General features: G+C 40.4%; 1 protein-coding gene across 1 annotated transcript in view; it reads left to right on the top strand.

Moving 5' to 3' along the window:
- NPR2 (natriuretic peptide receptor 2) overlaps positions 1–13,728 on the top strand; it is a 2,072,492-nt gene that overhangs the window by 1,686,219 nt on the left and 372,545 nt on the right. The window contains exon 17 of the mRNA XM_044078984.1: positions 6,663–6,786. Within this exon, the coding sequence (XP_043934919.1) occupies positions 6,663–6,786 (124 nt within the window). The remainder of the gene's footprint in view (positions 1–6,662; positions 6,787–13,728) is intronic.

Below are 13,728 nucleotides of genomic sequence, written 5' to 3'. Positions count from 1 at the left end.
GACCATATACAGACCCATAAGTCTCACTAGTCTCATATCCAAAACCATGGAAAGCATTATCATGGAATGATCAATAATGACATAGTAAACCTCCAGACAATGGACCCAACCCAATTAGATTTTTGTCAAGGGATGGTCATGCCTACTCACCCTGGTAGACTTCTTTGAGACGGTCATCAAAGCAATGGAGGAGGGCAAAATGGTTTACACTGCCTACCTTGACCTGGCTAAGGCATTTGATACAATACAATACAGTTGGGCATTGTTGACAAACTCAAGAGGTTAGATATAATCCCTTATGTCACTCTGCGGATAGTCAACTGTCTCACAGACAGGAGCCATGAAGTTAGAATTGGGAATCCACCTCTAGAAAGAGGCCAGTCACAAGCAGAGTCCCTCAGGGACTTTTTAGTGTCTACTTCCCTGAAGTGAAGTCCAATGTCAAGGGCTTTTGGCTGACCAAACTTGCAGATGATTGCAAATTAGGAGCTGTAGTTCCCCACTGACACAAATGTTCTTCAGGAAGGGCTGACAGACAAATAACTTGTGTCAGAGCCGTGAACTAAAATTAAATGCCAATAAATGTATAATAGTATCCTTCAGGAAGTCATCCACTCCTGGTAATTATCATATTGATAACACAACCCTAAGAATCAACCCAGTAGGTAGGGACTTGGGGACACATATAAACAGTAATCACATGTCTATAATAGTGAGGAAATCATTCTGTGCTGTGTAACTTATCAACAAAGGTATGACCTCTATTTCCAAGGAAGTCATTGTTCCACTGTTTGCAGCATTCATCAGACCTGTCATTGAGTGCAATGCCCCCCATGGTAAATACATAATCAGGCAAATCCAGAAACTGGAACATCCAAAGATGTTTCTCATTAAAAGAATACATGGCATAAGTAACATGTCTTATGCAGATTCCCTTAAAGCCCTATCCCAGTATTATGTCTCCTACAGGCTGTTGAGATGAGATCTATGTCTGGCATACAAGACATTGCCAGACCCACCCTGATGGACCTCCTGCATATCTGCAAAACAGCACCAGAACCCATGTTCTAAAGAATTAAACCCTTTCTATGATATAAATAGGACCAGAATAGGCATGTATCCCAGAGACTACCCCAGTCTCTGGAAATGGCTTTCCATCCATGAGAAGTAGAATTCCTACCTAACCCAATTCAAGTGTAACTTGGACAATTGGATGGGGTACAGGAAATTCATACCTGATTTGGCACATATGTCTCTGATGGACACAGGCAGCCTGTATATAATTCATTTCCCTGGCCCCAGCTTGCACTTATCAGGGGTACCAGGACCTGACAGAGATATGAAATGCATGGCTAGGCTTAAAAGAGCTCCAGTGGTCGTTAGCCTAGTGCATACCCATGGTTATTACTAACATGGGCAACCATTGCTCTACACCAGTAGTCAATTCCTCCCTGGTTAGATCCGACCACAAACTAATCACCATGGAAATCCACATCTCACCCACACCCCTCGCAAAGGTATCCACCTTGAAAAACTTCTCAAAAGTTGACTTTGAACTCCTAAAAACAGAGGTGTCTAACTTCACGGCACCCATGCCAATGGAAAATAGATGCATGACTGCTGAATCATACACCAAGGTACTGTCCAAACACATACATAAATGCATGGAACTAGCCATAATCAACAGAACCAAGATGCTCTCCTCCAAAAAAAAGAAGCCAGTTTGGTGGTCCCCTGGCATTAATAAACTCTACAACAGAAGAAAGAATCTGTTGCAGAAAAAGGTGAAGTCCCATGACTGGTAAAATTCCCTTAAGATCCTCAAAAAAAAAGTTCAGACCCCTCATCAAAACCTCCAAAGCCAGCTATGAAGGCAGAATTGCAGCAGACACTAAAAACAACCACAAAGCCATCTATAGTTATATCAAGAATCTCCACAGCAATACCCAGATTTGCTCTGAGTTACTGCACAATGATACCTCCTGTAATGAGCCAACAGATATTGCCAACATACTGGCCGACAGATTCGGTGCCAAGTTTACCCCCCTCCAAGGACCAATCTCAATACCGGAAGAATGCCAGGCACCCAGCATTACTGCAGCAAATGTTAAAGCTGCATTGTCTGAGGCCAAGAATTCAGCTTCCATGGGACCTGACAATATCCCTGGCTGTGTTCTACATGAATTATAAAGTGAACGGGCACCACATCTGTGTGCCCTGTTCACTCAGGGCCTCGCTTCAAGCTTCTTCCCTACCAAATGGTGTACTGCCACATTCATCCCTCTCCATAAAGGAAGAGTGACTACAAACCCTGGAAATTTTCTTGCCATAAGCCTGACAAGACTGATATGTAAGGCTGTGGAGCATATCATCATGGACCTAATTAACAAGGATATAGGGAATCTCTAAACTCTAGATCCCATGCAATTTGGTTTCATGAAAGGTAGATCATACATGCTCAGCCTGGTTGACTTCTTTGAGTCAGTCACCAGAGCTGTGAATGAAGGTAAGGCAGTTCATGCAGCCTACCTCGATCTGGCCAATGTCTTTGATATCATTCCTCACTCAGGAATTATTGATAAACTCACCAAATTAGGCATCACCCCCTATATTGTTAGGTGGGTTGCAAATTGGCTCACTGATAGAACCGACAATGTGAAAGTGGACTCCAAGTCAGACTGCCAACCAGTCCCAAGTGGAGTCCCACAGGGATCAGTCCTGGGTCCTCTCCTGTTTGGCATCTACTTTTCCAAAGTCCAGGCCAACACGGAGGGGCTCTGGTTGACCAAGTTTGCAGACGACTGCAAGCTGGGAGCCATTATTAACTCCCCAAGTGATGCAGACATCCTACAGAAAGGCCTCACTGAGACTAGTGACTGGTGTCGAAACCATGGCCTTAAGCTTAATGCAAAAAAAATGCATCATCATCCCCTTCGGGAAAAACTCAGTTCCCACTAATTACCACATTGATGGGAGCCCACTGAACACTGAAGGCGTTATAAGAGATCTAGGGACACAGGTTGACAGCAACCTCTCCTTCGACCACCACATTGCCACTGTGGTCAGAAAGTCCTATGTGGCACATCTCATTACCAGGGGTTTTGCATCCAGGAAGAAAGAGGTCATCATCTCTCTCTACTCTTCCCTCATTAGATCAATCATAGAGTATAATGCCCCATTTGGCATGTACCTCACTAGACACCTACAATAGCTGCAGAGGCCACAAAAGTACCTCACAAGGAGGATCCTAGGTCTTAAACACGTCATACATGGACAAACTCAAAAAACTCCAGCTATTCTCTGTCTCACATCGTCTACTAAGAGGCAACCTCTGCTTGATTTACAAAGCCATGTCTGACCCAGCTCTGTTAGAAATGTTACATCTAAAGAAATCCCAATCCTTCCACACCACACGCTCCAGAGACCTCAACCTCATTACTACAATCAACAGAACATGCTGGAGGGATAGGTACATAACCCAGAAACTGCCTATGCTCTGAAATAGACTTCCCATACATGTCAAGCAAAGCACTTCACTGGTCCTCTTCAAGAGAAATCTTGAATAGTGGATGGGAAATACCCAGGATCACTCCAGTGGCTCTACTTGATACAGAAACTGGGAACTAATGTCGGGCAGCACAATGCCAGGGCACTTCTATTTATTTATTTATTTATTTATTTATTTGCAGTTGGTTTACCAGGATAGTCCATTGGGCCAAAAGAACCCGTTTTCAATGGAGTCCTGGGGAGAAAAGCTCATGGGCTAGGCTTGTAAAGGCTCCAGGGCCATTAGCCTAGTACACACCTGTGAACCTATGAACCTATTAGTCTTTGCTTCACAAACCTTCAAAAAAACTTTCCATTTTTCCCCCATTTCGAAAATAGCATTGCAGAAAGTCTCTTTCCCCAGCAAAATAAAAGCCCTCGCGTCTGTTGCCTTTATCCCTATAGACACAATAACTCTTTAACAGTTTATCAGTCTTGGAATGTATTCTTACAAAAACTTTTTGCATGCTTTTCATTCTGCAACTTGCAACCCTCGACCCTTTTGTCACAATGTCAGAATAAGTCATTGTTAAATACAGATCCATTAGCTTTCTTTTCTTTCACCCTCCATCTTTTCCTCAACCTTATCACAATCTAACCTTTGAATTGTATCCATTACAGCACCCCACAACACATCTAATATGTCCTGTGGTTCATTTTGCTGTATCATATTATGCAGCATTTCATCCTGCAACCCTCCCAAATGAAGGGCTGTCATCTAGACTTCTCCTTCTAAAAAGTTCTCATCATTCTCTGAAAATAAATTCTTTTGGAATAAATCCTCTGTGTGATCTCTCCTCACATACTCACTTTCTCCTTAGCCTATTTTCTTGCAGTCCAGTGAACTGCTGCTACTAAAGGCATCTGACGACCAACCACCTGGCTGTGTCAAGATTAATGAATGAGTTAATTACTAAAGTCAACCAAATAAAAGGGATGGGGAGGTTGAGTGATGTAGCAACCCCCATACATTTAATGGCAGCATGAAATTAACAAGCAGTAGATTTAACTTTTTTGTGTACTTTTCCTCTATTTGTGTTTTCTTTTTCTTTGATCTTTCCTTTATTACATTACAGCACAAGCAGTGGTATTGTAGCAAGGCATTGCCAGAGGTGATAGGAATAGGTCATTAATAGTATCAGTCATTAATGCTGGTACTGTCTGTCATTGAGTCCCCACCTAAAACGTTAAGGTTATTGTGTTCAACAATCATCTGTTATATGCAAGAGTGAGCCAATCCAAAGGGACAAAGAGAGAGATAAATCCCCTGACTATGACCCATGTCACCCAAGTCTGATTATCAGTTTGGGTTTATACTGGAGTAAGCAAATGGGAGGATGGGAGGAGTGGAGTGATAAGGTATTACCTACTCACATCTGCTCAGTGATGAAGATTGGGGAAGATATGTTGAGTCCTCCTGGTATTTTTTTTTGATGGATGATAGAGACCTACTGCGGCATCTGCCTTGTGTGGGGCCTGGATTATGAGGAAGTCACCACTGAAATAGGGGGAGATCAGCCCATTGCAAACATACCACTTGGCAAGTGAGAGAGTGTGTCCAAGGAGATGACAGAGAGAACCAACCTGTCAGACCTCTCTGACAAGCCACAATACTAGTTCTCAAATGTTCTATTCCCTTAGTACCCCATTGTAAGCCTCTTGTAGGGGGGATTGATGACCAAGGCCCAGGAAAAAGAAACTGTTTTTGTATGACTGACTACTGTCTACTCCTAACATGTATACCCTTCTGTTCATTTCAGTTAAGAAGATTCAGTTAAGATATCATTGGCTTCATGTCACTGTAAAATACTTTTCCACTTATAAATGACTAAATTTCGACAGGTGGCAAAGTTAATAAAATCTTCCACATTTTCTCCCACAGGAAGAGACCAAACATGGATAATGAATGAATGGTCAGAGGATTGTCCAACAGTGGCCATAGTGATAGTGATAAAACTGACTTTGGGAAGAAAGTGTATGCCTTTATAGTGCAGCTGTGTAGCTCATGTTACTCTTATTAACTTATTTTCATTTATTATCTAATTTTGGCCTTAAGGACACTCCCAGTCAACAAATGTAAATAAATAAATAAATAAAAAGTTAGTGTTGTGACATCATTCACAATTAAAACAATTCTAAATGTTTAGACTGCTTGAATTTTGTTTAAGACCAACAGATAAACAGTATGGCTAGTATAGCTAATTTATCTTTAATTACTTGTTATATATTTTTTTCTGTCTTTCCCAATATTATAATGATTGCCTGTATATATTTTTCATTAGAGTGAATTAATTTACCTGGACTGGACTGTACCTGCAAATGGTCAATCACTGTCTTACCCAGGTAAATACATACATACATAAATAACATATAATACAATATAGTACAATACAAATGGGTGATGGATTTTTTTTTTTTAGATTTCAGTAGAATGGGTTTGGCCCAGGGCAGCTAAGAATTTTGTTATTTAACTGGTTCATAGGTTCATAGGTAGGTACTAGGCTATCGGCCCAAGGGCCTAGCCAACAAGGTTCCCTGGCTTATGCCACCCAAGAAGTTAGGGAGAGCTGAGAGCATTGTTACACTGAGCATTGTTACACTGCAGTGCAAGCCAGACTGAACTGTTTCCCAGCACATGAGCAATCAAAATCAATTTTCAATGAGAGAAAATGTATGGAAGTTTTTCAGAATCAAAGAATGGTCACTTGCAGTATCACTTTGTTTATGTGTTGACTGGACTTTGAAACTCAGTGGTAATTTATGCATGTTTTCATGTTATTATGGAATGTGTTTCTTATATACATTGAAATATACTTGCTATAAAATTATTTCTTGAGCAAAGTAAGCAACTGTGGTGCAATATTTTAAATAACTACATTTTTGAAGACCAGTTAATGATTTTTTCTTGGTGTTACATGTATTATATATTCTTGGATGATTTCTTCCAGACCCTCCTCTGAAAAGGAGCAACATGATGGACATTCCAGCAATCAAATGTTAATCAATAAATAAATACATGCTGCACGTCAAAAATACTTGACTAACTCCCAACTGACTTTTTAAGTTTACATGTAACATTTGTTTTAGGAAATAAAAAACATCTGCTTTTCTTGCAGCTCGGTGGCTGATCAACTAAAAAGAGGTGAGACTGTTCCAGCAGAAGCTTTTGACAGTGTCACAATTTATTTCAGTGACATTGTGGGATTTACATCTATGTCAGCTGAAAGCACACCAATGCAGGTAATGATTAATAGTAGGGATAATTTCTTGTCTTCTCTTGCTAATGTGATATGTTTTTGACTGTGTTCTAATAACAGTTGTTGAGTAAGAATTAAAGCTCATACAGTATTTCCCACTGTCCAACTTTATTTTTTTTACTTGATCCTTATATATTAACTAAAGTTGCAATATATGATGAAATTCCAAAGAACTTGTATTTTTTTTCCATTAGCTAGGGGCCCTTAGTTTTACAGATTCATAAGTTTATACATACTAGTTTGTTCGCAAGATAGTTCAGCTGTGGCCAGGATCTCATTTCATCAGTATATTACAACATGAATTAACCACTACAAATACCCAATGTCTTTACCAGTTAGTCTGTGTTTGAATGGCCAGAGCGGGACTGAATTTAGAGTTCTCCATCCATTCATCTAGATTACCTTTCAAGAAGGTAAGGAGCTAGTTTGCTTTATATTTAAAGAAAGTCTTGCAATAAATGCGGACTTCTTTGAGAGACATATTTATCTCACCAAAGGCCCCGATTTATGTTGTGGTAGAAGTTTTGTTCATTCAAGTGAGAGTTTATTAATGTGTTTTTTGTTTTGCTGAGTAAGTGGTAGCTCAGGTGGATATAAATAACCCCATGACACTTATCAAAAGAACAGGGGAAGTTCCTCACTGCTCTGGCCAAATTTCCTCTACTTAGTATGAATACCATCTCAGCTCTCTTCTGAAAAGAGGCCATTGACCTAGCTGGACTAGCCTAGTCAAGAAAGTGTAAATAACATACAAGATTTTGCATAGGACAAAGCCAGTGAGGCTTTATAAGCTAGTCAAAGGACCTCTTAAAGGTCTGTAAGAAACAGAGACGAGAGAAAGTGCTTTTAGGTGGGTCTGTGTAGTATATGGAAGACATCCCTTTTGTGAGGAAAGACTGTGGTCTTTCAAGATGAGTCATATCATTAGACAAGTATCTAAACAAAAGAGGCATTATATTCTATTATGGGTCTGGTAATGGAGAAATTGACAGGAATTACAGTTTACTTTAACCTAGAAGAGATAACTCTGGTAATCAGTCTGGTTAGATAAAAGGATTTCCTAATGACAGGAGATACATGATGGTCAAAAATGTTCATTGTCAATGAAAGTGCCCAGATCTCAAATAATTCTGTTGTTTCTCAAAGCAGTGTCATCTCTGTTGCAGGTGCATAGCTGCACGGTTACCAAATTACTCTATGCTACATTTCTTAAGGCCATGGTCCATGTACCATTTATATGAAAGTATTAGACAATCTTGAAGAAACTGGGAGTCATCTGGAGAGTTTAAGACATCACCACATTTGCAGGAGTCTACAACATTGGTTAACACTGCCCTTTTACACTGGCCTTGACATCAGAAAAACAACTAATGAAGCAAAGTGGAGTTAGGACTAATACCTGATGAATGCCATTTGTAATGAACTTTTAGATGAGAGCACGCCCGTAATAGATTGTGTTCTGTCAGTAAGCCAGTTTGCTATCCAGCAGGTTACATCCTGTTTTAAATTTAGGTTGATTAACTTGTCTGTGATGCCAGAACATGACATGGTATCAAAGACCTTTGTCAGGATGAGGTAGGCAGTGTGCACTGAATTGCCTGCAGTGATACATTTATTTATTTATTGTGTGTTTGTTAACTGCATGAGTAGGTCAGTACAGGACCTATTTAAGCCACTTCTAAGGCCATGAGGCTAAGACAAAAGAATTACATACAATTCAATTTCCAGCTCTGCATGAAGCGATAAATATTTCCAGCTCTGCGTGAAGTGATAAATACATGAAGAACACATTCAACACTTTGAGGAATGAGGCAATCAATAACAGTTATGATCAAATGTAGTTGACTGCGAACATCAAAGACAACGTTAACGATAATAAATGTTGTTTTGGTCAAGTTTGAGAATAATTTACTTAAAGTAAAGCAAAACATTGAAAATTAAAAAAAAAACATAGTACTGAGATTTAAGTATATACAATGGAAAGGAAAGAGACATTATTAAGATTTAACTATATACAACCTTGAATATGTTGTTTTCATTTCAAAAGGTCCAAGTGTGATAAGTAAGCTTAAAATGGTATGACGTAGAGAAAACTAACTTATGTCTGTAAAACATTTAGAATTATATTCTAGACCTAGTTAAGGCCTTAGTTTCATTTTGAAGAGTAAGACATTATCTAGTTCAGTTAATTCATAGGTTCATAGGTTGGTACTAGGCTATCAGCCCTAGGGCCTATACAAGCCTAGCCATAACAATTCCCTGGCTATTTCTTCCCACATTATTTACTTTCCTGGACCCCTGTCTAGCAGGGCCACTGACGTGATCCCTGGGGTGAATTTCCTTTCTCCCATCCAATCGTCAAGGTTCCTCTTGAAGAGGTCCAAAGAGGCACTCTGCTTGACATGTATGGGCAATCTATTCCAGAGTCTGAGGAGTCTCTGGGTCAGGAACCTATCCCTCCAGCATGTTTTGTTTATTGTGATGACAAGGTTTAGATCCCTGGAGCGTGTAGCTCTGAGGGATTGGGATTTCTTTAAGTGTAGCATGTCCAACAGCTCTGGGTTTGACATGGCCTTGTATGTTAAGCAGAGATCGCCTCTGAGTAGACGATATGCGACAGAGTATAGCTGGAGTTTTTTAAGGCGGTCAGCGTAGGGCATCTGCTTTAGGCCTGTGATTCTTTTAGTGAGGTATTTCTGAGGCCTTTCCAGTTGTTGCAGATGTCTTGAGAGGTACATACCAAATGGCACGTTGTATTCTATAATGGGTCTAATGAGGGATGAGTACAGTGGGACAATGACTTCCTTTTTTCTGGATGAAAAGCCCTTTGTGATGAGGTGTGCCACATAGAAGGATTTCCTGACTGTTGTGGCGATGTGGTTATCGAAGGTGAGACCACTGTCCACCTGTGTCCCTAAGTCTCTTATCACACTTTCTGTGTTTAGTGTACTGCCACCTATATGGTAATTCATGGATACATGTTCTTTCCCAAAGGGATAACAATGCATTTCTTGGCATTGAGCTTGAGCCCATGGCTCTGGCACCAAGCATCTGTTTCTGTAAGGCCCTTTTGTAGAGTATCCACATCATTTGGGGATTCAATAATGGCTCCCAGTTTGCAGTCATCTGCAAACTTTGTTAGCCAGAGTCCCTTAGTGTTGACCTGTACTTCAGAGAAGTAGATGCCAAACAAGAGCGGCCCCAGGACTGAACCCTGAGGTACTCCACTTGTCACTTGTCTGGAGATGGATTTGGAGTCGGCTACTTTTACAGTGTGGGTTCTATCAGTAAGCCATTTAGCAACCCATTGGGTGACATAGGGATTAATGCCCAACTTAGTAAGTTTATCTATGATTCCAGAGTGGGGGATGGTGTCAAAGGCCTTGGCAAGGTCTAGATAGGCTGTGTGGACCACCTTACCCTTGTCCATGGCTCTGGAGACTGATTCAAAGAAGTCAATCAGGTTCAGGAGACAAGATCGGCCCTTCACAAACCCAAACTGGGTGGGGTCCAGTGTTTGAAGGTTACCAATGTCTTTGTTTATAAGTTCCATGATAATACGCTCCATGGCCTTGCAGATAAGGCTTGTCAGACTGATGGGACGGTAGTTTCCGGGATCCAAGGTGGATCCCCCCTTGTGAATTGGGATAACTGTAGCTCTGCCACTCAGTGGGCATGAAACCTGAGGTGAGGCTATGATTAAACATGACACTTAGGTGAGGTGCCAGTTCATATTGTAGTTCATGTAGTACACAGCCCGGGATGTCATCTGGTCCCATGGATGCTGTATTCTTGGCTTTAGAGAGTGCGTTTTGTACCTGTGTGTCCGTTATTACTGGAATTTGGCAATCTTCCGGTATTGAGATGGGCCATTTAGGGGGTGAGAGGGGGTGAAGTTGGCACTGAATCGATCTGCCAGGATATTGGCAATATCCTTTGGATCAGTATATTTAATGCCATTCTGTTTTATCTCAGCGCAGATCTGAGCATTGCCATTTAGATTCTTGACATAGTTATAGAATGCTTTGTGGTTGTCTTTGGAATCTTTGGCAATTTAATTTCGTAACTAGCTTTGGAGGATTTTATGAGGCATCTCAGTTTCTTACTGAGGCCAGTAAGGGAGTTTTTTACATCCTGGGATTTTCCTCTTTTCTGCAAAAGTTTCTTCCTTTTGTTGTAAAGTTTGTTTATGGCAGGGGACCACCAGATTGGCTTCCTTTTTTTGGATGAGAGCATTTTGGTTCTATTTGGGATGGCACGATTCATGCATGAGTGGATGTGCTCATACAGTGCCTTAGTGTAGGATTCAGCAGTTGAACTTTCAGTTCCCGTCTGCATGGGTGTTATGATGTTTGTCACTTCTGACTTGAGTAGCATGAAGTTGGCTTTGGAGAAGTTTTTTATGGTGGTTTCTTTACTGGGGGGTGGGGTGGGATGTGGATGTTAAGGGTGATTAGCTTATGGTCAGACCTGACTAATGAGGGGTGACCATAGGTATGGAGCATTGATTTCCCATGTTGGTAATGACCAGGTCTAGGATATTGGAGCCTCTGGTGGGACTATGGATTAGTTGATCCAGGGCATTGGAATTTATGAATTCCAAGAACCGTTAGCAAAGGTGTTGGGACATGAGTAGTTTTCCCAGTTAATGGCAGGGTAGTTAAAATCACCCAGTATTAGGGTGTTTGGTTCTATCTTAATATTTTCCAGTATGTTTAGAAAGGTGTAGTGAGAATCTTGGGGTATGGTGGGGATCTGTAGCAAGCTACAATTTGGATTGCAGTCTTACCTAGTGTTAGTTGCACTTGGAGAATTTCAGACACATTGTGTTGGCCAACTAGCCTGGTGGTGTGAATATCCTTGGTGAATATTGACACTCCTCCACCTTTAGTGTTTCGGTCCTGGTTTGGTGGCGAAAAGTGTGGTAAGAGTTGTAGCCTGGTATTGCAGGGGTGCTCTCTGGAGCCTTGAACCAGGTCTCAGTTACTGCACAGATATCGATGTTCTCCATTTTTAGGAGTGCCTTGAGAGAGTGCATTTTGAGGTTTAGACTTCTAGCATTGAGTAGCATTACCTTCAGATTTTGCATGCTTGTACCTGTTACGGTGGTGTTTTTTCCTTTGAAGTTTGCCTAATAAAGGCACTATAGGGGTGGCAAGAGCCTTAGCCAGTAACCTGAATCCCAGGGGCGACAGGTGCAGACCATCTCTGGCAAAGCATCGTGGTCTGTCAATCATGTCATCCCAGGCAGACAGATACTGGATCCCCTTTGAATAACACCATAAGCTTAGCCAATTGTTGAAGTCTATTCCATGCTGCTAGAATAATATGTGAGCAGCTGCAGTAAATTGTGGCCTCTTAAGTTAAAGACTGTTACTTTCAGGTATGAACTGTTAATGAGTTGGCAATAGGAAGATAGTAATGGTATTTCAGTAAGTTGAATGTTAAGCAGGTGCATGGCTGTGGTAGCAACAGTTAACCGTTTAGCCCTTCCAATGGTATAGTAATGGTGTTCAGTAGGATTACTAAGGTAAATGTATCTAATAATGCTGTTTTCATTCATCTCCAACAAGGTAAGTTTTGTCCAGACAGAGGAGCAGTAATGGATAGAGAATATTTAATTCCTTATCTTTTGACCTAATAAAATATGCAAGTAATTATTTGGTCTAGACTGGCTATGGGATTAGTTTAGAATTACAATGATGTGCCGCTGCTTTACTCTGCAGTTTGTACAGCTTTTACTAGAAAGTGGGCTTAATTATTATTTCTAAAAGATAATTCAAAACTGGTTCTTAAGACCGAGACTGTTAAACTGAAGGTACCTACATCAGTCAGATACAGAGTTGGTTAACCAAGTCTTCATAGAAGACTGTTTGCTGAAAGAGAGATGATGCATTACATATGTATTGCTTTTCTATGTTTGATCGAGGCACTATAATATGAGCTACAGTTTTCTGAAAATGTAATTCTGAAAAGCATAATTCAAAAAACACATTATTTATCTTTTATTTTATTTATTTTTATATTTATTTATTTTTGCAACTGTCTACAACTCCTCTCTTTCACCCACTAAGGCACAGATATGCTAGCTTACATATACCAACTCCATGGTCACACTAGAGGGGTAAAAAAAACAGCAAATGTGGTCCACTAGTTCACATGATCTAATGCTGTCATAAAGCAAACCACATAATTCAAAATTTGAAATACAAATCCTTGATTACATTTGCTGCAACAAAGTGTTGGTAAGACCATATATACTGGGGATGGTGATCCTTCAACCTGCATCTATTTTCCATAAGGTTTTGGAACTGCGATTAATGCACATTGCAGATCTTGGAAATTTCTAGATGTCACCTTTCTTGTTTCACGCTCACAGCTATTCATTAGCTTTTTAAAGTAGTAGAAGCTGTACTGTAGGTAACAAGTTGTATGCTAACTTTGTTTAAATCTGTCATTATGGGTCCTGGATCTCCTTCCTTGCTGTGATTACTTACTTGACTATCATAATTTTCAGATGAGTAATTTTTTTCAGCATGTTAGAGGGCTTCTCCCAGAAATAATTTAGGGCATCATGCCAACTGATGTCTAATCAATAACTAAAACCTGACAAAACAATTGAAAACATCGCAGTCCTTTTTGATGATGATCTTTCTTTCAGTATCCATATAGTTGCTACTGTCCATAAAGAATAAAAAGATGCCCATCTAACCTTTTATGGGAGTAGAGAGCCATGCCAGAGAGATAGTTGTCCTCATTTATACAGTTCTTATTAGACCAGTTAAAATACTCAAGTGCCATCTAATGGAGCTGGATTAGCTACAAATCCTCCTTACAAAGAGAATCAAAGGTCTTCAGGCTTGTCATATAGTCAAAGTCTACAGCAACACCTTCTCTTTCTCTTCTCTGTACCTTATCACCTTCT

The sequence above is a fragment of the Protopterus annectens genome, chromosome 1.part1 (assembly GCF_019279795.1).
Source record: "Protopterus annectens isolate FY-2018-M chromosome 1.part1, PAN1.0, whole genome shotgun sequence".
NCBI classification, from domain to species: Eukaryota; Metazoa; Chordata; order Ceratodontiformes; family Protopteridae; genus Protopterus; species Protopterus annectens.
The sequence above is the reverse complement of the archived record's forward strand: the minus strand, read 5'-3'. Positions and strand labels throughout refer to the sequence as shown.